Below are 24,956 nucleotides of genomic sequence, written 5' to 3'. Positions count from 1 at the left end.
ATTTTGTCTGGGAGTTGTTTCCCAAATTCTGTGCACCCTGGGGAAGAGAGCACAATACATTTTGAGCAGTGAAGGAGCTTTCAGCTAAGGTTTGGGGCATGTGGCTAACTCGTGATTCAAGGTCAGTCGTCATTAATTCAGTAAACACTTTTGTTTGTTTCCTGTGGGTCTAGTACTGACACCTGATTTTTTTTTAACAGGGATTTAAAAAAAATTTGTGGTATAACATACAGAACATAAAATTTACCATGTTAATCATTTTTGAGTGTGCAGTTCTGTAGCATTAAGTACATTCACGTTATTGTTCAGCCACCACCACCGTCTGTCTCTGGAACTTCTTCATTTTTTTCAAACTGGAGCTCTGTACCCATTGAGCACTAACTCCCCATTCTGTCGTCCCCCAGCCCCAGCAGCCACCGTTCTGCCTTCTGTCTCTATGAAATTTGACTATGCTAGGAACCTCATAGAAGTAGAATCATACAGTATTTGTCCTTTTGTGACTGACTTTTTCACTTGGTATAATAATGTCTTCAAGGTTCATTTATGTTGTAGCATGTGTCAAAATTTCTTTTTAAAGGCTGAATAATATTCCATTGTATGGATAGACCATTCATCTGTTGGTGGACACCCAGGGAGCCGCCACCTTTTGACTATTGTGAATAATGCTGCTATGAACATGGGTGTGCAAGTATGTGTTTGAGTCCCTGCTTTCACTTCTTTGAGGTGTATACTTAGAGTGGAATTGCTGGATCATCTGATAATTCTATGTTTAATTTTTTGAGGAACCACTGCACCGTCTTCCACAGTGGCTGCACCATTTTGTATTCCCACCACCAAGGCACAAGGGTCCCAGCTTCTCCGACACCTTCAGATTTTTGTGAGAATATGAGTTAAGGGATAAAAGTGTATAACCTGGAGATCTTCTAATACTTAGAAGTCAAAATCATCTAGAGCAGGGGTCCCCAACCTCCGGGCCACGGACTGGTACCCGTCTGAGGCCAGTTAGGAACGGCGCCACACAGCAGGAGGTGAGCGCGGGCGAGCGAGCAAAGCTTCATCTGCCGCAGCCCATCGCTTGCATTGAGCCGTCCCATGCCCCTCCCCAGTCTGTGGAAAATTGTCTTCCATGAAACTTGTCCCTGGTGCCAAAAAGGTTGGGGACCGCTGCTCTAGAGACTATGGTTTGGCACACACTTCCCTGTGCTCCCCCCTCCTCAGTAGCCTAGAGAAGGGAAATACTCATTGTTTCTTGCTTTTGTCTAACTTTATATTCACTGGCAACAGACAAAGCTGCATGTCAGACTAAGCATGGTGAAAGTTAGCTGTAATTGTGTTTTGGAGCAATCAGGCTTACACTGAGAAGCAGGATTCTAAGCTTGGGACTGGGGAAGTAGGTCACTCACGAGGCCAGAAGCTGCGGGGAGCATGCGGCACCGTTCGCGCTCTCTGTCTGATGCCCCGGGGGGCTGATTGCCGCAGACTCCGTGTCCAGGTGGCAGCAGCTGCAGCCCACAGCGTGCTTCCCTGGTCTAGTTATGCCTCGGGCTTGCCGGCTGAAATGAGCCCTACCGAGAGGGAGGCCACCTCTTAAAAGGGTCCAGGAGCAGAGGGACAGCACGAGGGACACAGGCCCCGTATTCCCGGCCCCCTCTCCCTCTCAGGCTTTCTGCCAGGATTCTAGGTGTCCACACTGAGTAGGGAGCAGGTGTGGAGCTGACCCGCCCTAGTGATAGGGCCAAGCTGGCCCCCATTGAGCCTCACAGCAGAGTCCCTCGGTGTGGCCACCGCGGAGTGGGGTCCTTCCAGGCCTCCTTCCATCTGGACCGTGTATAGGACATCCCATTTGGCAGGGTGAAGTGTTTATATGTTACAAGCTTTAAAAATCAAGCTACGTGTAAATAGATGATCTTAGTTTACAATGTGGTGTAAGGAAAATGTCAGAAAACATCTTCTCACTGACATATCGTATGTTTGAAATCAGACATGCTTTTTGGTTTATAGGAAATTTTGGCTGTTCTCAGGAAATTCTAAGCATTGCCGCCATGATGCAGATCCAGAATGTCTTTGTGGTCCCCTCAAACCAGAAGTCTCAGGCTGTAAGTCCGACTGTTCATTCGAGTCTTGCTCACTTTGGGCTTTCTTTTGTTAAAACTTCCCAGGAACTGCTGGTGACAGAGCAGCTTATGTTTTGAGGGTTAACTGTGTGCCTGACATTGTGCCAAACATTTTACGTGCGTCATGTCATTTTATCTTCACCGTGGACCTGGGGGGGGAGGTACTACTATCATCAGTTTTAGAGATGGAGGCACAGAAAATTTAGGTAACTTATGCATGGTTGCACAGCCAGAATTGATGGAAGTTGCCTTTCACAGTCCAAAGCCCCAAATCTTAACCATTGTCCTACTGACTTCCTAAGGGAAGTTTTTTTTTCTTTAAAGGCTGCTCTGAGAGCAACCTTGGTGGGCACGTTAGTGATATAAGGAGTCAGTGCCAGGGCACAGCAGGCTGGGCAAGTCAGGCTGCTGACAGGGTCCTCCCAAAGGCCCAGGCATCTGTGACAACTGGAAGGGTGAATGCTGGAAAGACGGTGAAGGAGAAATTACACTGTTGCAGAGCACCGGGGAAGTGAGGCGTCCTGATGGAGGGAGGCCCAAGATGAGCTCAGCGCCAGTTCCTGCTGGAAGAGTCAAGAAGCAGAAGCAGAGGGCTGAATGTAGCAGGGAGGAGAGAAACTTCCTTATGGACCGTTACCATCTTCCCTGACAGTTGCATAGCTGCAGGTTACGAAGTTTTCGTGCCTGGATGGTTCTGTTGTTTGTTTGCTTTTCTATTAGCCTTTTTAACAATCCAACCGCAGGACAGGCAAATTCATTTTCAAGACAAGGAAAGTGAAGTTCTAAGCACTGTGTCTAAAATTGCAACATATACCCCTCCCGTCTCCATCCCCTGCCCCTGCTTTATTTCTCTCCTCTAGATGTTCTTACCACCTACCATACTATATATTTTGCTTATTTATCCTGTTTGTTGTTTTTCTCCCACCACTGTCGTATTCACTGTTGTATCCCAAATGCATAGAACAGTGCCTGGCCTATAGTAGGTGCTCAGGAAATATCTGTTACTGAATGAATGGAAGGAAGGTGAATTATGTGGTATTTGATACAAGGAGCAAATTCTGAAGTCAGTAAGTGTATTTGTGTACTTGTATATATATTGGATACGCTGTTCCTTGAACCCATGGGAGCAGATGGCATTGCCCAGGATCTCACAAAAAGAAAAACTTAGGGACTGGGTCTGAAAGGATTGCGCAGCTCGTGGTGGCTTAGGAATATAGAGTGTCTTCCATGCTCCAGACAGCCGGCCCCTTGCCCTTCGCTTACTTTCTCTCAGGGGCTGGGAAGAGTTCTTCTGAAAGAGAAGATATTGACTGGATAGAGGAGGAGAGGGACAAGAGCACTAATATTTATCTAACACCTGTGCCAGGTACTTTATGGTGGATTATCTTAATCCCATAGCAGTCTTGATACACAAGTTTAATATTCCAATTTTCTAGATAAGGAAATGGAGGCTGAGAAAGGTTAAGTGACCAATCTGAGGTCTTTGAGGAAACGGCAGAGTCAGGATGGGTGCAAACTAGGTCTTTCTGACTCTACAAGCCATGAGCTATTCATCGTGTAATGTTGCCTCCAGGAAGAGAGGCTCAGAAGAGTCAGCTTCTGAACATTGCATTTATTCTCTCCAGATTCGAGTGCACCGAAAATTTGCTGTGGAAGAGGGTGATCATCTTACCATGCTCAATGTGTACGAAGCATTCATCAAGGTAAGCACAGCTGCCACTCAGAAGGCCCCCTCCGCGCACCCGTCCACTGGAAGTGATCTAGGGGCGAGGATTCCGGAAGTGTAGTTTATAAAAGGATGGCCAACAGGCCTCTATTTTCCTATTAGATTATTGCCAGAACTTCTAATCCGTGATGGCTTCTTGCTTCCCCTGCATAGCGATCTGGCCCCCAGCAGTGGGTCAGAGGCTCGGCCTTCCTTGGCTCACCCTTTCCTCACTCCATCTCACACCCACCCCATGTTCCTGGACAACACTGTCCGACATTTGAATAGGAAGTTCTGATATATTTTCTGCAAATAAATGAGGCTGAGAGTAACTTGTGGTTTTGAATCTTCAAAGCTGTCTACGTGAATTTGAGATTTCACACAGCCACCACTCCTCCAGCTGCCAGACAAGCTGTGAGAAGACATTTAGTCGGGGATCCACATATACTTACATACCCTACCCAGATTTAGCCATGGTGATGGTAATTTTTGTTGTTCTTAATAGTCTGTAAAACTAGGAGCAAATAATACAGCTTAAAGTCCTCACTAAAAAACGCTAAAAAGAGAGATCTAATGATGATGAAAGCAATGAGAAAAGAAAACAATATATAAACTTCTTATATAAAGGAGAGGATGTTAAGGGGGAAATGAGACATTTCAGATATTCAGTATCTCGTCTTTACTTCTTAAATAATTTCTTTTAGAAGGGGAGAAATACTAAGTGTTTGTTTTCCCAGAGATTTGAAGCGAGATTATTTAGTTAATGAACAGTTTTCAGAAAACCGAATCTCTTATTGAGATTATTAATTGTGGATTAAGTCGCTTAAAATTCGTTTGTGCAAAAACAGTGCACCATTTCCAGCTTCCTCTACCAGTAGAAAGCGGGTCCAGGGCTACAGTGCATTAGTCTATAGTTGCCTTCTGGGAAAGTGCTCTTTGAATTATATTTTCTTACGTAAAAACACCTTCCTCCCTGGCTTGTAATTTCAGAGGTACATTCCCACAGCAATAATTTAGGATATAATGATCATACTTCAGAATATAGAACAAAACTAAGTACTGTTGATAGAAAAATCATACTTTGGGGATTAAATAATAGTAATTTGCAAATTATTTCTAAATTGGCAAGTGTCGTATTACTTGCCTGTTGTCAAAGTGATAAATTCAAGCCTGCCAGAGAGGGAACGTTGATTTGCAAAGAACTGCAGGGAAGGGGTTCTGTCTGAGAGTTGGCCACTCCCATGGGTATTTAAGATTAAAAACAATTCTGCTTGTCACTAAGTTCTCACTTACCCTTTAGCACAGAGAGTGAGATCGGAGAGCAGTCAGGTGGTGAGCACGGTGGTCAACGTCTGTTTAGAGAGATGGGCAAACAAGGGCCCGTTATGATCTGAAGATCTTGTCCCATTGAGTAAGCAAACGGGGGCAGAGAGATGAATGACCTCCACCACGTAGCCTCAGTTGAGAACTTTCCTGTGCTCTTCTCACTCTCCTTCTATCTGGGTTGTCCTGTAGCACAATAAGAACTCCCAGTGGTGTCAGGAGCATTTCCTGAATTACAAGGGTCTCGTCAGAGCCGTGACAGTGAGGGAGCAATTGAAAAAGCTTCTTGTCAAGTTTCAAGTGCCCAAGATATCCAGTGAAGGTAAGAATACACTGCCACCACCAGTGGCGCCCCTTTCTCTGCTCTGTGTAGCTGCATTCTTGGAGTTGTTAGGCTGGGCTGGTGTGAGGCAGCACGGTGTACTCGGGACCCACACTGGGTTCATGTTTTGAATTGCCCGTGCTGGTGAAAAGCTGCATGTGAAAGTAGCATACTTTCCCCCAAGGAGGTCCATTTTTATTTCTGAGGGCCATTCTTGGGAAAAAATTTAACAAGCCCTGACAACACTTAAGAATCATTAACAGTCACATCATTGTACATTACATGGTTAATTATCCCATGTAGGCTTTGCAAGAAAAATGACTCTTAAGTGGACAACATTTATGGCCATTCCACATAAACTGCATTTTAGTTTCAGTTACAGGTGGTACTAAAGTAAGTGCCGTGCGTTTAGCCTAGGCAGGCGCTGGCGCGATGGAAGTTGTGTAAGACACAGTGTCTGGCCTCTAGTTGCGACCGTGACTACTGAGGACACACTAGGTTACACCATGGCAGGGGTTCTACTTAATATTCTCTACTTAATCTCCTACTCTGAGGTGTGGGTGATGTTATCCTCATTTTACAGAGGAGTTGTTAGGCCCCAGGAAGAAGTTAATTTAAGTTCAGGACAACACAGCTGGTAACCAGCGAAGCGAGGTCTGTGTGGCTCAGACTTTTGAGGGGGTGATGTGTCTGCTCAGCCATTCAGCAGTTGTCTTTCGAGCACCTCCTGGGTGCCAGGCCCTCAGCCGCACTCTCAGCACCACCAGCGCTCACTAACATTTATGAAGCGCCTGTAATAGGCCTGGCAGTGTTGTGAGTGTTTTCATACGTGAATTCATTTAGTGCTCACAACACTCCAGTGAAACACGCGCTGCTGTTATCCCCATTCTACAGATGAGAAAAGTGGGCTCAGGAGACGAGCGACTTGCTGCACAAGGGTCTCACGCAGTGAGTGTACAGTGGAATCAGAACTCAGGCAGCTTTATTCCAGAGCTTTATTTTGCCTTTATATTAAGAGCGACTAATTACATGATGAGGAAGACATAGTTCTTACTCTCAGGAAACAGTGCAGTGAAGGGAGAGATTCCTACAGAGACCCACTATTGCAGTATGAGATTATCAGTCGTCTTAGAAGCTACAGGAGTTGGCGTTTGAGTGATCATGGCGGACAGCAATGGGGGCTCTAGTAGGAATGCAGGGAAGAAGGAATCCAGGTTGGGGCTCTGGCCTGGGAGGCCTCACAGTGGGCCACGAGTGGTGGCGGAAGTCCAGTTGAGTTTACTGGTTGAATTAGAAACCAGTGGCAAAGGGCTTGCTAGGTAGGGAGGACTGTGGAAACAAGTGCTGGGAGAGGGGAGCATATAAGATGCTCAGAGAGTATTGATGGATGGCCAAGCTCACAAGAGAGGGAAGAGTTGAAACCTGGGTGGTTGGGTAGAGTTGGTGTCATCAATAGAAACAGGAAGCTCACAGGGGCAACTAACTGGGGAGAAGCCGGTCAAGCACCTGTCACCCAGCAGATAGAGGACAACGTGCATCTGCATCTTTGTTTCTTAACCTGTTTTTCATTGTCAACCTGAAACAGCAGAAATGTGTCTTGGCGGGCTCTGAGGAGCTCCAGTTCTTTATGTCCCAGAGCAGAAAGAATTCAGTGAGAGGCAACATGATCAGAAGTGATTTATTAGAATAGGACTCTTGTGAGGCTTACAGGCAGGCGGGCGAGAGGCTGCCACGCCGAGAACTTAGTGGGCTACAGTATTATAATCAAAGGAAAAGTGGGGAGGGGGAGAAGACCACCTTCTTCCTCATTCTTGAGTAGACGTCAGGCTTCCATCACCAGCTCCTCCTCCACGTCGGGTGAGGGAGTTTTGTCCCTACATGGTGGAACTGGGACTGTCATGGCGCAGTGGAAATGAGCAAAAAGGCGGTAACATATACTAAAATAGGGTAAATCATCTCAAGTTTCAGTATAATGTCACCTGTGCTTACATTTTTGTTTTTAGTGTGCGCAGAGAGGCATGTCCTAGGACTCACTATCATACTGAGCTCTCTGGGCAGGATGTGGGTCTCCTTCCACCATTGTTTTATTGTTTCGGGGCGTGTCTCATGCTTCTCTTGCACGGTTTTGTTGCTAAGCAAGCCGGTTTTGTGGTTAAGCAAACCTGCCTTCTTGAGTGATCTTTAACTTACATACTTTTTCTCTACTTACAATCCCCTAGTAGGATTAACTATTTAATCACCTCCTTTGTCCCTTTACTCTGTCCCTATCGAACCCCTCACCCAGGAGAAAAGTTACATTGAATTTGAACTCTTCCTAAAGAGAGAAATTAAATACTAAGGGATAAGATTTTGTAAGGTGAGGTTGAGCTCTGGAGGGCCACAGTCATTGTAATGTCTACGATCCCTCTGCCCTGCCCTCAGGAGCCCATTTTCACCCCTTGGAAGTGGTATCGTCCTGATAACAATGCACGTTCTACATAGAAATTTCTTTTGGGCAATTGGAGAGAAGGGACTGAATCTAGGATCAAATTGTGGTTAGAAATGTAGATTTGAGATTGATCAGTTCTGTGCTGAAGAACAATAGAGAAAATCATGGAAATTCAATAAATTACATGCAAATTTAAAACTTCTAGATGTTAAAGAAAGCAAACAGTGAAAAATATTTTCAGCATATATGAGATAAAAAATTAAAAACTTTTTGACAGAATGAGTTTATTTAACATATTTTTAAATAATGTTCTGGCTTTTTTTTTTGGCTGTGCTGCATGGCTTGCGGGATCTTAGTTCCCCAACCAGGGATTGAACCCGCACCCTTGGCAGTGAAAGCACAGAGTCCTAACCACTGGACCGCCAGGGAATTCCCTGTTTAACATATTAAGGAAAAAAAAACCCCACTAGTTTCCAAGTTGATAAATGGGCAAAGGAATGGAATGGAAAATTCACAAAAGAAGAAATATAGACAGTAATCAAATAAATGTACAATAAAAGAAGGGGTACCTTTTTGCTAGAACATTGCTGGTAAGAATGCAGTGAAACCGACATTCTCATACATTGTTGATGGCTTTGTAAATTATACCACCTTTTGGGAACCTGTTTACCAACGTACTATGTTTTATTGGATCCAAGACACCATCATTTGTAAGACACACCATTATTTTATGTATCATAAAGAAAGAAAAAAATGCTGCCAATTATAATACAATTGCTGTCCTGATTTCAGTGAGTTAAAGTGTAAAAAAGAGTGGGTCTTAGAATTGATGAAATATATATCATAAGCCATATAGATGACATTATCATTTTGCACAATAATGTGGATATATCCTGTGGAAATCATCTAATAAATGGGCAGGCTTTATCCTTGGAAGATGTTTACTGTAGCAACACAGCCACCAATTAAAATGAGATGTTTGAAAATTTTGAAGAATTACAAACTGTAGCTATAATCACAGAAATAATATTGTAGTGTTAGTGTCCCAGGTTGTGTCTTATGGAAGGAACATCATTCCTGCAAAATGCTCTCCTAAAAGGGAGTTCCGAGGTCACTGGCCAGCCTGTGGAGTGCTCTGTAGGTTCTGGTGCTCAGCCTTGGTCTTGTCGTCTGTGGCCCGGGGAGGGGTTGGGGGCCCCAGGTTAAGGGAACAGTCCAGCGTATTTCCCTCAGCAGCCATTGTGGGAGGGTGGGGACCTCCATAGATGGTGCCAGGGCAGGTGTCCAGCACTGGGAAGCGTGGGGCTGGGACCCGTCCAGGAGACGGTTGCGAGGTAGCTCGAAGCAGCCTGGGATGGGCCTCACGGCACAGGCCTGGGCACACAGAGCATAGGGCAGAAGAAGTCTCATCCATCGCTCTGTTTGCTACCTTGTGTAGGTGATCCAGATCCGGTTCTGAGGTGCATTGTTTCCGGATTCTTTGCAAATGCCGCGAGGTTTCATTCTACTGGAGCTTATAGGTAACATGATATTTTGTAAAGTCATTTGGGAAGTCACTTAAGGCATTGAAATCTTAAAAATAATCCAAACCCCATAGCAAGGTGACATGCAGGGAAAGTAGAGAAATGAAATCATTTTTCTTTATTTGTATCATGCCTCTTTCTAAAGATGCATTGAGGTTAGCTGTATAGCTTTAAGTGAAATGTCTTAACTTTATGGAAATGATTCTCAAATACTCAGCCCATCTACATGTTGTAGGAGCATGACAGTCACCAGTCTGCAAGCTGGTAATATTTCCATTCTAATCAGAGAATAATAGGACCAGAGGGAACCATTGAAGATGATCTTTCCTAGAGAAGTTACTTTTGCCCTTGGGCAGTTCCTGATGTTGTTAGAGATCTGCAGAACTGCAGCTACCCAGATAGATAGTGGCCACATTTGAATGTTGGCAAGTGTTTCTTCATGTGCTGGCCACCCCTCCCACTGCTACAGATTTCAGCCTGTCTCTTCCAGTTCCATTTTCTAGGCATAGAAAAATCACTGAGCATTGATGCCCTCCGATAACCTCTAGTATATTCCAATGTGGTAGAAGCTAACGCATAGTTTAGGCCTCTTTGCTCTAACTGAATCGTTCCAGTTCTTTGAATTGTTATTTTTAGTCTGTCTTTTCTGAGCTCCTTTTAGTCTCATAACTTCATTGTAGCCGGTTTAAAGCGCAGTGATCATGACGATCTCTTCTTTAATAAGGGAGCAGTCACAAGGCTTTCTCCCCAGCTTGTCTTTGGATTTCCTCCATATATTGTCATTAGCTTTTCCCCCTCAGAACATATGACAGTCCTGTGATCCTGCAGTCACCATGATGTCCCGTCCCGGACACTGGGCTTTGTTAATGAGCCCAGTGTTGCGCTGGGCTTCTTTGTTTTTTTTTTTGGCAGCCAGGTCTCCTCCATCTAGTATCCTAGTAGCTGACTGTTTGATCCTCAGTACAGCACTTTACATTTGTCTCTAGTGTGTTCTGTTTGTTACTCCAGGCCAAGTAGTCTAGCCTATCAGTATCATGATTCTGTTGCCCATTGTATGAGCTCCCCCTCCCAATGGTGAGTGGTCCCTGTTTGAGGCAGCTCTGGAGAGGCGTGTGATCTTCTCCAGTGAGTGCCGTTATTTTGTTGTCATTTGATTGCCCCGCTCTCCTCAAGAGTATTAATTAGCAATTTCTACTAGCATTTACAGAATTCTTTCACCAGTGTCCTCAACAAAAATACAGGCTACATAATAGGCTTCATGGTGGTTGGTCCCTTTGAGACAAAGTTCAGTGGCACTCATCTGATAGGACAGCCAGGACCCCAGGCGCTGGCTTTATTTCAGCGCCAGAGATTAGCTGGGTCATGGCCTTGAGGCACTTGCCTGGCACCTAGGTCCCTGGCACCCACAGAAGCGCTCTGTAAGTATGGTTTGGGCAGCAGCATCCTAAGGTTCTCCTGTGAGCTCATCTTCCCAGTAGTTGTGTGCGTGGTAAATATTTTTTGAATTAAATTGAATCAAGTCTGAGTTGGAATTTGAAATATTATCTCAGAGAAGTGGATAGTCCAATATTGAGCTTTCTTTTTTTCTATTATAGTCTCCCCCATTAGACAGTCTTTACTATTTATCTTTACTATTTAACCTTGTCTAATAGAAAAGTTTATAGACGTAATCGTATATATTGTTTCTGTCCTCAAGGAAGTTTTTGAAAGAGAACCTCCAGAAGATAAACATAGGCAGAGCAACGTATTTCTCGGTTATTTTTTTGAATGCCCATGTGTTGCTTTTCTTCTCCCTTTTTTATGTGATTTATTCTTGATTTCTAGAGTGACAGCGGGGGAGGGATCATAAAGGGCACAAGAGAAGATGGAGAGAATAGTTTTGTTTGTGTGAAGTACAACCTGCATGCATTTTTGATGACGTTAAACGCGTCTGTGGGAAGGTCTTGCTGTAAGTGTTGAAAATGTACTTGAGACAAAATTGTTCTGCTTCCCAAGGACCATCCGTGACGATCATGAATTGCACATCCACCCTGCATCGGTCCTCTACGCAGAGAAGCCGCCCCGCTGGTAAGCCCCCTCCTGCTCCTCTGCCTCGTAAGCGTGTTGAAGGCAAGGCCTAGTTCTTGGTTCATCTCTGGGTCCCCAGCGCCTGGAGTACAGGCGCCCAGTACACGTTTGCTGACTTTGTTCTACTGTGATCGGCTATAGAATTTCTGCTCTATCAAGGATCCCTTTAAGCCAGTGGTCTTATTCCTCTGCTCACTCATCCACTCAGCAAACATTCATGTTCACCCACGGACTAGGTGCTCTGTCCTTGCGCTGGGCACAGCTGTGCAGAGAGCAGTTCAGGTCCCAGCCCACAGCCTGACAGACACAGGTGGGTTCCAGTACCTGGGGAGAAAGGCTTTGATAGAGGGTGTATTCGATAGGTGGCTGAGGTTGACACTTCATGTGCCAGAGAGTCAGGGCTGGCTGCTTCAGGGAGGAGATAATACTTGCTCTGGAAACTGATATCTTTTTTTTTTTTTGGCCATACAGCGTGGCATGCAGGATCTTAGTTCCCCGACCAGGGACTGAACCCATGCCCCCTGCAGTGGAAGTGCGGAGTCTTTAACTACTGGACCGCCAGGGGAGTCCCTGGAAACTGATATCTATATTAATATATGCACTCCTGAAATCTGGGGATTTAGATTACCTTCTTGGCTCTTTGGTGTCTGTTACCTCAGCCTCAGGCAAACCTCTTTTAATAGAAGTATAATTTATATAGATTGGAAGAGTATTGACAATTGTGTTGCCCACGTAACCCATACTCCTAGTAAGATATAGAATACTTTCATCTCTCTAGAAAGTTCCCTTGTGTCTCTTTACAGTTAATTCCCAGCTCCTTTCAGAATCAGTGAGCCTTTGCTTCTATTTCTGCATTTTCTAATACGTTAGGCTCTGTTCAGAGTTCTGTAAATAAAAGCATAAGGATCCAGAGGGTCCTGTGCTGATAACTGAGATGTCCTGGAAATCACGTAGGACTTGGAGTCTCCTCTGTAAAATGGATACACTGGTATCCACCACTCAGGTCGTGAGGCTTAAGTGAGCAGCATGAATGCATTTGTTTAATATAGTGCCTGGCGCACAGAATAGATAGAAACGCGTTAAAGATCGGGGAGAAAACTCGCCATCTCTAATTGTTGTGCTTCTGACTCTCATCATAAGATACAGGAAATTAGCTCATGTTTTCTTCTTGTTTCAGGGTTATCTACAATGAAGTTATCCAGACCTCCAAGTATTACATGAGAGATGTGACCGCCATTGACTCTGCTTGGTTATTGGAGCTGGCTCCTCACTTTTATCAACAAGGAACGGTAGGAATGAACCGAGCCTGTCCCCCAGAACCACCTGTTACCTGCCTCTTTGTATTTTGAAATACACATTTATTTTCCAGTTTAATGTCCTAAACTTGCTGTCCCCTCCCCCCACCCCACAATGGTACATAGGGTGAAAGGCCATTACCATGCATGGTCCCAGACCGTTCTGGGTGAAAGCACCGTACCATTGCTCGTGGTGAAGTGCATTTAAACATAAATCCCTCCAACTTACACGATGAAAAAAGAGAATGTATCTTCAGCTCTTTCTCTCTCCCTCTGCTCTTCTAAACCATTTCCAAAGAAGTTCTGTCACACTGGACTGTGTTCACAGGAAGCAGCACAAATATTTTCTGATGAGGATCGCCTCGCCAGGATGGTAAACACATGTGCAAGCTTAAACCCAAGGCGGTTTAAACACATGGTGGGAGATGCTGAGTGCCGGCATCGCTGTGTATATAGTATATGCTCTTCTTCCACGGCAGACATGCGCATTAATTCAGCATCTTTGTCATCTCTGATCTATTTTGCTTTTAGACTGTTTTTCTACCTCGTTATGGGTCACATTTTCCTGCTTCTCTTGTCTAGTAATTTGTTGTTGTAGGCTGGACGTTATAGGTGCTTTGTTGTGAAAAGTTGGTTTTGTTGTTTTTATAGAGTATTGAGTTTTTTCCTAGTAGACAGTACTGGCAGATCAGTTTAATTCCACCAAGGCCTGATTTTAGTCTTTTTCAGGCAGGTCTAGAGTAGCCCTATTCCTAAGACATGGGCTTTTTGATGCCTCAACTGAATGCCTAGGATGTTCATTGAGGCCTTTGCACTCTGGCTGGTCAGAGCTCCAGTGTCTCCAGCACTGTACAGACCTCCAGATCTCCATATGAGGTCACAACGCCCCAGTAACTAGTCTCTGCCAGCCTATGGAACCTTGGCCTTCACATGTGCAGCTTAGCTTTCAGCCAAAGACTTAAGGGTGGTAGCTCTATGTAGGGTTCTGGAACTCCGCCTTTCTGATGCCCTGTCCTGCAGATTCCAGCTAGCTCAGCAGCTCTGAACTCTGATCTGTGTTCCCTCTGCCCAGCTACACTGTTCTCTATGTAGGGTTCACTTCCCTATGACAAGGTTTGGAGGGCCATGCGACCTGGGATGACTATAAAGCTCACCTCGAGTGTTTCCTTTCTCTCAAGGATTACAGCCCTGTGCTGTTACCCAGTGCCTGAAAATGATTGCTTCAGATATTTTGTCCAGTTTCACCATTGTTTACCACAGAAGGGAAACCAAAACCTGTTACTTCATCAAGGCTGTAACCAGACTACAGTGTTTTCAAACCAAAATTTGGCTTGATTGGTATATTTTAAAATTGGCAGATTTCACATTAAATATGGATTTCAAGATTCTCTTGAAGGAAATGTTAAATTTGCTGAGTTTCTGAGCCTGAGTTACCGCCTGGCAGCAGTCAGCAGGGGCTGAGGAGTGGCTGGCTGCCTGCAGTGGGTGAGTGACTCTCTCCAGGTCCTGCCTCACTTGCTTATTTCACTTGCTCAGCTCTTCAAAACATTCGAGTTGTGATCCTATAAATGGAAGGATCTTCACATCCCTCTCCCTCCAGCAATGTTAAGGGAAATTGTCCTTTTAAAATCTTACGATATTTAAATCTTAAACAATATGACAAGAAAACCTTCCAAAACCTGCATCGTTCTTCACGTCTCCTCATCCAGATATTTCAGCTAGAAATGAGATCAACTGCAGGGACTGAGAATAACACGGTGTGTTGTCTCTGCTGTACTGGGCTGATAAGAAGAAACCTGAAGTGAAAGAAAATCTTTTTCCTGCAAACCACTCAGGTGGAAAGCAGCAGACTTCAGAAGTCCAAGAGCAGCCATTGGAAATGCAGACGAGAGACTAAGGAGAAGGGTGCACCGTGAGGGTGCTTGTTAGAGTAGCAGGAATCAGGCCCTTAGAGAAGGGTGATTCTGAAGTGGCCTCAGTTAGACTCTTGGAGAACAGAATTAACCTAGAAGCGAAGTCAAAATCACAGTTTCTCTCGCTCGAACACAAAGTTAAAGAGCAGATTGCCTCAGAATTTTGGAGAAAATGACAATGCCAACCTTGTCTTTTTTCTCCAAATGCCTGTTTTTCAGCTCCTCTGCTCCACTCTGATGACTGCCTGTGATCAGAGTATTTTTAGAGAGGCCGGGACCTCAGAAATCACCTAGGTCGACAACCTCATTTTACAGGCGAGGGCCCTAACCCTTCCCACACCCCAAGAAACTTGGTCCCTCCCTAACTAAACAGTCCAAAGGCACTTCTGTTACTAACTTGTCCAAAATGGATTGATTTCTCCCAGAGCCCTGCTGCTCGCCAGTGGCCGCCCATGTATGGTGGATGGTCCTTTGTTGAGCATAGTGTAGCACCTCGCAACCATGCACAGCCCACAGATCCTCCCCGGCTCTGTTCCTGGCATCTTCGGTGACTTTCCATTACCACTGTTTTTCAGAGTGTTGCCCTCACCCTGTAAAGAGGCCTGAAATGGTCCAGAGTCAGCTTTGTTTATACTCAACATTCTCCTCAGAAATGAGCACCAGAAATGGTCCCACAGGCATGATGACCTCACCCCCCATTCCCAAGCTAAGGCTGTGGGTGTCTACCATTAGTGGGAGGGGTCACGTCAGGTGAAGTGCACAGAGGAGGGAATTTGGAGAAATTCAGGAAGATCCGCAGCTGGAGAGGGGAAGGACAGGGCGACCTTTTCAGAGATTTGCCTTTCAAGTCCTTAAATTTTTTCTCCTGATTCTGAGATACCTTTGGAATCTAGGGAAATCCCTCTTCACCAGGGCCTTTGCAAGAATCCATACTGGTCCTTTCTTGGGCATCAGTGGTTAGAAAGTGTGGCTTCTTGCAGCTCGTTTACCCCTGTGTCCTGTTCACTTGGCCACCCATCCTGTCGTGCTTGGTGGGGTGCTTCATCTTCTTGTGCACCTGCATTCTTTCAGGGCCTGCAGTTCTCTGTCAGCGAGGGGGATGGCTGTCTTGAGGCCATTGTAGGTGCACTGAGAAATGGGGTTTGGGCACGGAGTGCGAGTGTGCTGGGGTTGGCGGGCCTGCTCTGCTGGCAGTCGGCGGGTTGGGGATTCCTCGTGTGACGATCCTGCTGCACGTTAGGGCAGCACATCTGGGATATCTCCTGGTTGTTGGTTTATGATTATTAAGGGGTTATCAGGGATACCTCAGTTGGTGAACAGAGGACCTTTATTGAAATCTTCCGTTTATACTCCCTGCCTCAAATGCATATTTTAGGATTTCTAGCACTTTTGGCTTTACTTTAGAGTGTAAAGAATGCTTGTCTCCCCCAGTCCTATTATCTGATGCCCATGATTATAATGTTATGCTTCCTGGGTTATTTATACTGGTAGAGAGTGACATTTCTAAAAGAAAAACGTGTCACCAGGAAGTGTCCTTTTCCTGTGTGTCTTCCCCACTCTTGTGCAGGGCTCGATGAGAGTAGGGCCTCGAGCTCAGGTACCTGACTTTAGTTGGCTGACCTCTTTGTTGCTAAGGGGAGAAGACCTTCCCGTGACCGTTCTCAAGAAATTCTAGGAAACGCGAGGTGATCTGTGGCCCGAGCCCAGGTCCCAGAGCAGCACGGATATTGGGCTGCAGTGCTGGCCGGGGGGGCCTGGGGTGGAGGGAGAGACGCGTCTCACTGACAGGTGCCCGCAGAGCCCCGGGGGCCCAGGTTGAGCCAGGGTGGCCTGACCTCAGGCTGTGTGGTTACTGAAGGCCCGTTTCCTTTGTTGGTCACTTGGGCTTTTTTCCTCTATTGCCTGAGGGGCAGGCCATTTACTGAGAAGGTGTGGGCCAGATGGAAGCTTTGATCTGGTCACTTCCGTGGGAACCATGTTGAAGTCTGCTTTCTTTGTCTGACTGGCCCCAGCGATGACGTTTTCTCTTCTCTTGTAGCACCTGTCCCTAAAAGCCAAGAGGGCCAAGGTCCAGGACCAGTGAGCAGAGCTGGGCTGCCGCTGCAGGGGCTGCTTGGTGCCCCCTCCTCCACTCTGCTGCCCCCCCCCCACACCGCCCCAGGGTTGGGGAGCTGGTGTCGGCTCCTGTGGACCCTTCATCGGCTCTTAAGTGGGCTGCAGCCCGTTCACAGCCCCTTCCCACCCCTCAGCATCTGCATTCCTCGCTGGGATCCTAGAGGAGTTTGTGCCTGGGAGGGCATCCTGCCTCTCGGGGGCTGGAAGGCCTGCGCTTTTTGCTCACCCAGCACCCTCCCTGGCCCAGCGTGCCACTGCCACCAGGCATGCAGTCCTGGCCCAGCTTTGTGGGGAATGAGGAAGACAGGCTGCCGCAGGCTGAAGCACCACGTGGAGGTGGGCAGAGGGTTTGCTGGGCTGGCTTTGCTTTCCCTGCTGGGGTCCCGGCTCCGATGACCACTGAGGTCCGCGGCCCGGTGTGAACAAGCGTGTATCTGTGAAGGCCTGAGACCCTGGAAACATGGTGGATTTCTGTCAGAGTCACCCAGGGGCGTGTCTGGTAGGCACAGGGGTTCTCCCTCTGCCCGCGTCACTGTTTGTCAGCGGTCAGGAGACCTGCGAGGCTCGGCGATGGACAGAGGACCCGTGCGCGCTGTGCTTTGTGAACACAGGCTTTCTCTGCTTCACAAGCGGGCTTAAGCTTCCCCTCCATGCACGGTGCCATGTCCTGTGCCATCAGCGAAGGCTCATCAGCTCAAACCCCATCCCGGATCCTCTGTAGCCGAAATTCACCACAGTTTAGAGGCTCTAAGCTTCTGTAGCTCAGGAACATAACTTGTACGTTTGCCTTTTGTTTCCTTGGGTTCTTGCGAGAATGCCAGACGGGGGCAAGGGCTCTTCCAGCAGGCACTGGTGTCATTGTCCCCCGGGCTGCTTTGCTGTGATGATGTTTGCATTTCAACCCATGACCGATACAGATTGTTTTCCCCTTCCTGTTTCAATGACATTTCTTTTAAAAACACGTAGCTCGAAAGTTTATTTTTGTACTGATGTTAGTTTGGATGAGCCACTTTTGGCACCAAATGTGGACGTCATTTTTATTTCTGTTTTATAAACATGTAAATAATAGTGATAACTTGTTAATAATAGTAAACCTTTATACTTAAAGTAAATGTATTCCCTCCCATGCATGGTTCTCGTGGTCTGTGTTTTAAGATGGTCCAATTAATTCTTCCCCGTGAGGGCTTGATATCAGCTAAGAAACCAGATGCTTGGCACACAGCAGCTTTGGGGGGTCACATGGCCACAGGAAGCCCCATAAAGCAAGATCATGTGACCAAATGCCCTCCAGAGCTTGTTAGAGCAAACATGGGATGTTGTTTAGATGAAGTCCCAAGGAAGTGCTAATTCCTCCCAGTTTCCGATTGGGATCCTTGTGGAGAAAGGTCAGAAATACTTTTATAAAAGTCTGAATTTAGGACCAGGGCTGATCCTAAAGAGCTCCTGTTGGGGTGGAAGGAGGAAAAGGTGCAGAATCCACATCCTCCGGTGGGTGAGACCACAGATCAAAACAGGAGATCAAATACGACAGTCCTGGATGCAGCCCAGAGCCAGCACGGCGTCACTGGCCGCCTCTGCCTGTGCATCCCTGAGCCCAAGCGCATCTGTGCCCCTGTACCCACACCAGGGCACGCCTCTGAGCTTTGTACCCTGTTTCACGTCGCAGCCTTGTGTGTGGAGAGGAACCATCACCGTCAGAGGCTTGCAACCACGAAATCATGGCCTTGGCCTGGGGCCTTCTTTACGCGTATCTGCAGGACCACGTGACCTCATCAGAGAGCCATGACCCCGCCTGGCTGAGAGAGGCCAGCAGGGCCCGATGGCCTAGCAAGCTCACAAGACTTTGTCCCCAAGTCACTCGACAAGAATGAGTCCCCTCGAGCCCCACATGGGTTTTCAGATATTGTTAGTGACATTTCCACAGTACTGCAGTGTCCTCCTGAAGCCAGCTGCTCGGGTGAGGCGTGGAGGGGAGTGGCATCCTGGAGGCGCGGATGGGCGCGCTCTGTGCTTGTTCACACTCCGCTGGTTCTCTCTTGCAGCCGGTCTCCCTGAGGGCTGGATGGAGCCGCCACAGGAAGCCCTGGTCCAGCCCGTGCTCCTGCCCAGCTCAGTACAGTCGTCAGATGCTGGCTGAGCACCTGGGCTGCGTGCATGGCACAGGGATGGGGGTGGAGATGTTTGATGACGAGTGACTGGGTGAGGGGACCAGCACGGAGGCAGGGGTCGAGGATGACAGCGTTGAGAGATTGCAGAGGCCACGGCGGTAGTTAGAAGCCAGGCAGCATCCAAAAGAAGCTTCCCCACAAGACCCTTTCCTTGTGAACGTACAGATCGTGCTCACGTCCTGCTGCCCTGTCTGTCACCTCCCCGTTGAGCCTTTCACTTTGGCCATGAACGTGGAGAGTCCCCCCGACCCCCAGCTCCACGCGCTGGCATCAGCACAGCCTGCGACCAGTGCTGTTTTCCCTTGGTGGCCCACGTGCTTCCATTCAGTCTGGGTTCCCTTGCCTTCTGTCCCTGTTCCCAGCTCTGTTTTTCAGGACGCAGTGCTGACGGCTTCTGGTCACTCATTTCGTGGGGTTGAGTGGTGCGGCACAGGTCTGAGGTGCTTAAATTCGGATGACCGAGAGACGCCATCCTGGAGCTATTGAACCAGATCTCTGACTATGGGACCTGGGAGTATGCAGCTGGAAAAGCTCGGTCCAGATGATTCTAGTCATGTGGTGGATTGGGAGCCACTGATAAAGGAGACAGATGTCATGAGGACATCAACCCAGGGAGGGAGGTGAGCCACCAGCTGGGCAGTCAGGAGGAGCATCAGACCTGAGTGACAGTTTTTATACAGGTGGTACCCTAACCTATACCAGCATCCACCCCAAGACCACTGACCTGTTCCCCTAAAGCTCTGATCAGTGGGGTTGGAATTCAACTCCAGGCAGGTTGTGATGGTGGGCACCAATGTCGGCCCACGATGAGTTTTCCCGACTGCCCTCTCCAAGTGACAAATGTAATAATAAGCATTTCGTAAAGCTTAAAGTTTTTCTATATAAAAGATCGTCCCATCCTTTAGTTTGTGTGTGTGTGTGTGCCAAAATGTTCTTTCTTTTAGAAAATGTTCTTTCTTTTAGAAAATGATGGTGATATTAGATGATAGTTCAAAAAGATGTTTTCCTTGGAAAAATAAAACATCAACAGTCTTACATCAGTCTCCCAATTAAAAACCAATTCAAAATAAAAACTGGTTGATGAAATCCCCAAGTCCAGGAACCACTGGATTGTGGGCTAAGTGGACTGTGTGGGCCAGCTGGCAGCATCAGCACCAAGCATCACAGCTCTGGGGAAATGGGCTGCCTTGCCAAGCAACTGAATCGCAAGTGAACTTCTGGAACAGTAGGAGGACTGCCTGTCTTTACATAATTGGAAGGATTCAAGGCAGCAGCACCAGCCCGCAGATCCCTTACTTCACCTTTACATAAGATCAGATACTTCCCACGCTCCAGTGAATCACCTGGACGTTTCCTCAGCCTTCCAACTTGTGCTGAAACCGGCTGATGGAACTCTGGATTTCCTATCTGTTTAATCTGTTTTTTTCCTGTCATTGGAACTGGAAATAGCCAATCAAATCATTTCATACTCAAGCCGGCCACTTCGGGGCGAGTAGCTAGTCTGGGTGGAGTGTCCTGGAGAGGGCTTGTCCCTGGATCCTCACGGCCACTGCTCTGTCTGGCGAGCCAGGGGGATGTCCTGGCCCCTCTGGTGAATCACAGGGATGTCACCTTCTGCGTTCTTGGGGTATTGAACTTGTTCAAACAGGCTGTCTTCTTGCCTGCCAAAGAGATTCCAGGGCATCATTTTCCCTGGCCCTATGGCATGTGTGGCCTCAGCCTCGCCTGTGGGCTCAGCTGAAGGCAGGGAGTGAGCCAGAGAGGCTGGGAGAGTCACGAAGCAGTTGGTGTGGTGGTGAGGGGCTCGCTGGGGAGGATGCCCCGGAATCTCCATGGCCAGGCAAAGGCCCAGCATGGGCTGCTGCCCACGGCTTGTCCAGGGACCACGGTCTAGGCCGTGGCTTTGAATACAAAGGTCCTGGCCAGGATTTTCCCTGGCCCCAGACTGATGGGGAGAACCATTACATGATCCAAAGGCAGCCCAGGACCCTGCTTCTGGCCCACTGCACCTGGCCCCCTGGGCCCCCAGGGGCAGGACTTGGCTGGTAAGGAATTACCAGTCTGCCTTCAGTTGGTTCCTCTGAGCCTTTTTCTCTCCATTTCCACTCGCTTTGTTTTCAGTTCTGAAGTACAGTCGGGTTTTCTTAGTACCTGCCCTGACACTGTTTACTCTTAGCTCTTTGTTTTTTGTTTTCATGTGTGTGTATGCTTTGTCCCTTTAACCTTTATTTCTCTGGCTTCCTCATTATTTCCCTTTTTGCCATGAAGTTTAAAAAAGAATATAGATGTATGTGATTTGCTTCATGTTTACACTGTTTTAAAAAGCATTTTTACCTTCACATTTATTTTAACTTCTTGGTCTTCTTTACACTCTACTTATTTGTTTCTCAGTTTTATTTTGTACTTCTAGGTTAAAAAAATCTCATTCACTTTTTTGTTTTTGTTCTATAAATATTATCTTCAACTATTTTCATTTTTTTCATTTTAACTTATCAGTTTTAAACTCACCTTAATAATTTACTTCCCATTTCATTTTACTTCAGTTCCTTTCTTCCTTTATATCTTAGTTTGCTTAATTTATGTCTGTGGTTGGCAAAAGGCCTAACAGTAGGTGTGAGAGTGGGAGAGAGGATATTTGCAATGGTTGAAACCAGCAAAAGATTCACTGTCAAGAATGTACAAGGAATATACAATAAGAAAAAGACAGCCCAACAGGAAAAAATGGGCAAAAGGGAATGAACAATTTATAGAAGCAGACCCCAAAGTCTACCAAGCCTATGAAAAGCTGTTCAAATTAATCGTCAGAGAAACACAAAACTAAAGCAACAATCCAGTATCACTTTGCTCCCATCAGTTTAGCAAAACTTGCAAAGGTGGGTGATGCCAGGTGTTGGCAGGGATGTGAGGACCGATGGAGAACCATCTGGCACAACTCATCAGATGAAGTGTGTGCCTGTCGCCCAATCCAGAAATCCCATGTCTGGGTAAATGTTCCCAACAGAATCCTCGCCTGGGTCCACGAGGAGACGTGTGTAAGCAGGCTCGCCCAGGGCAGTTGTGGTGGGAGGGTGGTAGCGGTGGAGATGGCAGGGGTGGGGTGGGGTGGAGGAATGCCCATCGCCAGGAGAATGTGTGGGAAAACTCGGTGGATGACAGCATGGAGTCTTGGAGTATACGGGGCAGTTTCAAGCCACAGACAGCATATAGCACAGACCTTCAAAGCAGCTGAGTGAGAAAAGTAAGAAACAGATGCTGTAGTACCACGTACAGATGCTGAAAATACATGCACACAAACAATACAGCGTTTGCAAAAACCTGTACAAACAAAAAGAGGCACATTAGAAGGGTTGCCTTTGGGGGGGTGAGGGGAGGATGGGAGTGAGGAATGGGGACAAAAGAAAATGAAAAGCAAAATGAAGCAAGATAGGATGGAAGAAGTCACCTCATGTGTTCATCTGCAAGAGACCTGGGTTTTAGGCCATGTATCCATCCCTTCCTTCCTTCCTTCCTTCCTTCCTTCCTTCCTTCCTTCCTTCCTTCCTTCCTCCCTCCCTCCCTCCCTCCCTCCCTCCCTTCCTCCCTCCATCCCTTCCTTCCTTTCTCTTTCTTTCTTTCTCTTTCTTTCCTTTCTTTCTTTCCTTTTCTTTCATTTATTTATGGCTATGTTGGGTCTTCGTTGCTCCATGCAGGCTTTCTCTAGTTGTGGTGAGGGGGGCTGCTCTTTGTTGCGGTGCACGGACTTCTCATTGCAGTGGCTTCTCGTTGCGGAGCATGGGCTCTAGGCGCGTGGGCTTCAGTAGCGGCATGCAGGCTCAGTAGTTGTGGCTCGTGGGCTCTAGAGTGCAGGCTCAGTTGTTGTGGCACACGGGCTTAGTTTCTCTGCGGCATGTGGGATCTTCCCAGACCAGGGCTCGAACCCATGTCCCCTGCATTGGCAGGTGGATTCTTAACCACTGCACCACCAGGGAAGTCCTGACATGTATCCTTTCTTATTCAAGGGCCCAGGCAGATGGCGGGTATGCAGGGTTGGCCACCCTTACCAGTGTTGACCTCAGTGGGCCTGCTGCTGGCCTTCCAGCTCAGATCTGTGCTGGAACCTCTTCTATCCTGGATGTGATGCTCCAGGGACCACCAGGACCTGCCTTAATGCTTGCATTCTCCATCACAGCGATTTCCTGCTCAGCTGTTGTTCTCGTTGTGACACTCTTTTAACGAAAACTCTACATACCCCCACTGTGGAGTTCGTTTTCACTGGCCATCTGAAAACCTGCCACAGCAGTGGGCCTTGGATGACCACCAAGGAAGGAGAGGCATGCAGCCCCTGTGGTCCCTCTCAGGAGAGGCAAATGAATTCACTGGAAAAACCCTCCCCAAATTTATGAATAGACAGACGCCAGAGTGGATGGTAGCTCATGGGATGTATCTGGGCAAAGCTTAGCCATATTTCCAGGACAGATTATATCCTTGTGAGTCCTTCCTTTAGATCAGCATCCTTAAGATGGAATTGATGCCCTCAGCCCGCGGGGAGTGTTATCCTCCATTTCAGCTCTTGGCACTGTGCTCCTGGAGCCTTCTTGCCCGAGTTAGCCTGGAGGCCAAAGTAACAGGATATGCCAAGGCTTTGAAAACCCTTTGATGATCTTTGATCATCTGAGGAGCTTGTGAGCTTCAGCTGTGTTTGCTGCCCGGAGGTGGGGCTCCCTCTCTCCTTTTTATTGGCTTGCTGGACATTTAGAACCAGTTTAATGAGCAGTTTAATGCTTGGTTTTCTAAGAATTGCCTTGTAGGGGGAGAAATCTGGGCCAGGTTAACGAGGCAACATGCAAATTCGAAGAGGCCACCAGGGAACTTGTTAAATGTAAGTCTTACTCTAAACTTTTCATTGCTTGGAGAAAGGATGTTATCAATCATCCTGGGTGTTCCTGACTTGGGCTGCAGACTCAGAAGGAAGAACCGTTACTCATCCCAATTACTGAGATTCTGGAACAGTTACCTGTCCCGGTGGCGACAGGGCAGGGGTGGGAGGAGGGGGAAGGTGGGTGGAGGCACAGGGGGGGGAATTGGGGGCGAGGGGGGAGGGTCGGGTCATGGAAACCCATCTGCCAAGGAAACAGGGCAGGTTTCCTGTTCCCAGCTTTGCAAACCAGGGTCAGCCATCCCGAACTATGACAACGCCTATCCCAGTTCTGAGGGGACACAGATGGTGTAAAATTTCGACATTTGATCTTCGCCAGTTGATTAGTCTGTTCCAGCCAGAATGAGGATGAGAGCGTCCTGCTTTCATCCTGACTCTCTGCTGACTGCTCCCCTGGTTTGTGCCCAGATGGCATTCTGACACCCATGAATAACTCTTGCAGGCCACGACGACACATCTGTGATAGCACGACTGGATGTCTCCTGAGTGGTGGGGGGCAAGTGGACCGAAAGCTGAGTCAGAAGACCTGGATTAAAAACAGAAAACAACTCGGCCACAGAAAAGAACGAAACAACACCATGTGCAGTGACGTGGGTGCAACTAAGGATTACATTCTAGGTGACGTAAGTCAGACAGAGAAAGTCAAATACCGTGTGATGTCACTTATGTGTGGAATCTAAAATATGGCACAATGAACCTACCTATGAAACAGAAACAGACTCACAGACACAGAGAATGGACTTGTGGTTGCCAAGGGGGAGGAGGGGTGGGGGAGGGATGGATTGGGAGTTCGTAGATGCAAACTATTACATATAGAATAAACAACTATTACATATAGAAGGGATAAACAACAAGGTCCTACTGTATAGCACGGGGAACTATATATTCAATATCCTGGGATAAACCATAATGGAAAAGCATATTAAAAAGAATATGTATTTGTATAACTGAGTCACTTTGCTGTACGGCAGAAATTAACACATTGTAAATCAACTATACTTCAATAAAAAAATAAGTTAAAAAATTTTCAAAAACCCAAAAAACAAAAAGCAAAGAACTTTTACTGAA

The 24,956-nt window shown here is 47.1% G+C and overlaps 1 protein-coding gene across 4 annotated transcripts in view; it reads left to right on the top strand.

Annotated features, from left to right (window-relative positions):
* Positions 1-17,933, top strand: part of DHX35 (DEAH-box helicase 35) — a 70,125-nt gene extending 52,192 nt beyond the window's left edge. For 3 of the 4 annotated variants that reach the window (XM_027078307.1, XM_027078306.1, XM_027078308.1), the window contains 7 exons: positions 2,002-2,096; positions 3,740-3,817; positions 5,335-5,464; positions 9,331-9,412; positions 11,411-11,482; positions 12,660-12,771; positions 16,729-17,933. In XM_027078307.1, coding sequence (XP_026934108.1) covers positions 2,002-2,096; positions 3,740-3,817; positions 5,335-5,464; positions 9,331-9,412; positions 11,411-11,482; positions 12,660-12,771; positions 16,729-16,773 — 614 coding nt within the window. In that variant the 3' untranslated portion in view covers positions 16,774-17,933. Of the gene's footprint in view, positions 1-2,001; positions 2,097-3,739; positions 3,818-5,334; positions 5,465-9,330; positions 9,413-11,410; positions 11,483-12,659; positions 12,853-16,728 lie in introns of those variants that run through there. The other variant, XM_027078305.1, reaches the window with a different exon arrangement.
* The last annotated feature ends 7,023 nt before the right edge of the window (positions 17,934-24,956 follow it).

Source organism: Aethalodelphis obliquidens, unplaced genomic scaffold (genome assembly GCF_003676395.1).
Source record: "Aethalodelphis obliquidens isolate GAN/ISIS:26980383/991018 unplaced genomic scaffold, ASM367639v1 scaffold42, whole genome shotgun sequence".
Classification (NCBI taxonomy): Eukaryota; Metazoa; Chordata; class Mammalia; order Artiodactyla; family Delphinidae; genus Aethalodelphis; species Aethalodelphis obliquidens.
The sequence above is the reverse complement of the archived record's forward strand: the minus strand, read 5'-3'. Positions and strand labels throughout refer to the sequence as shown.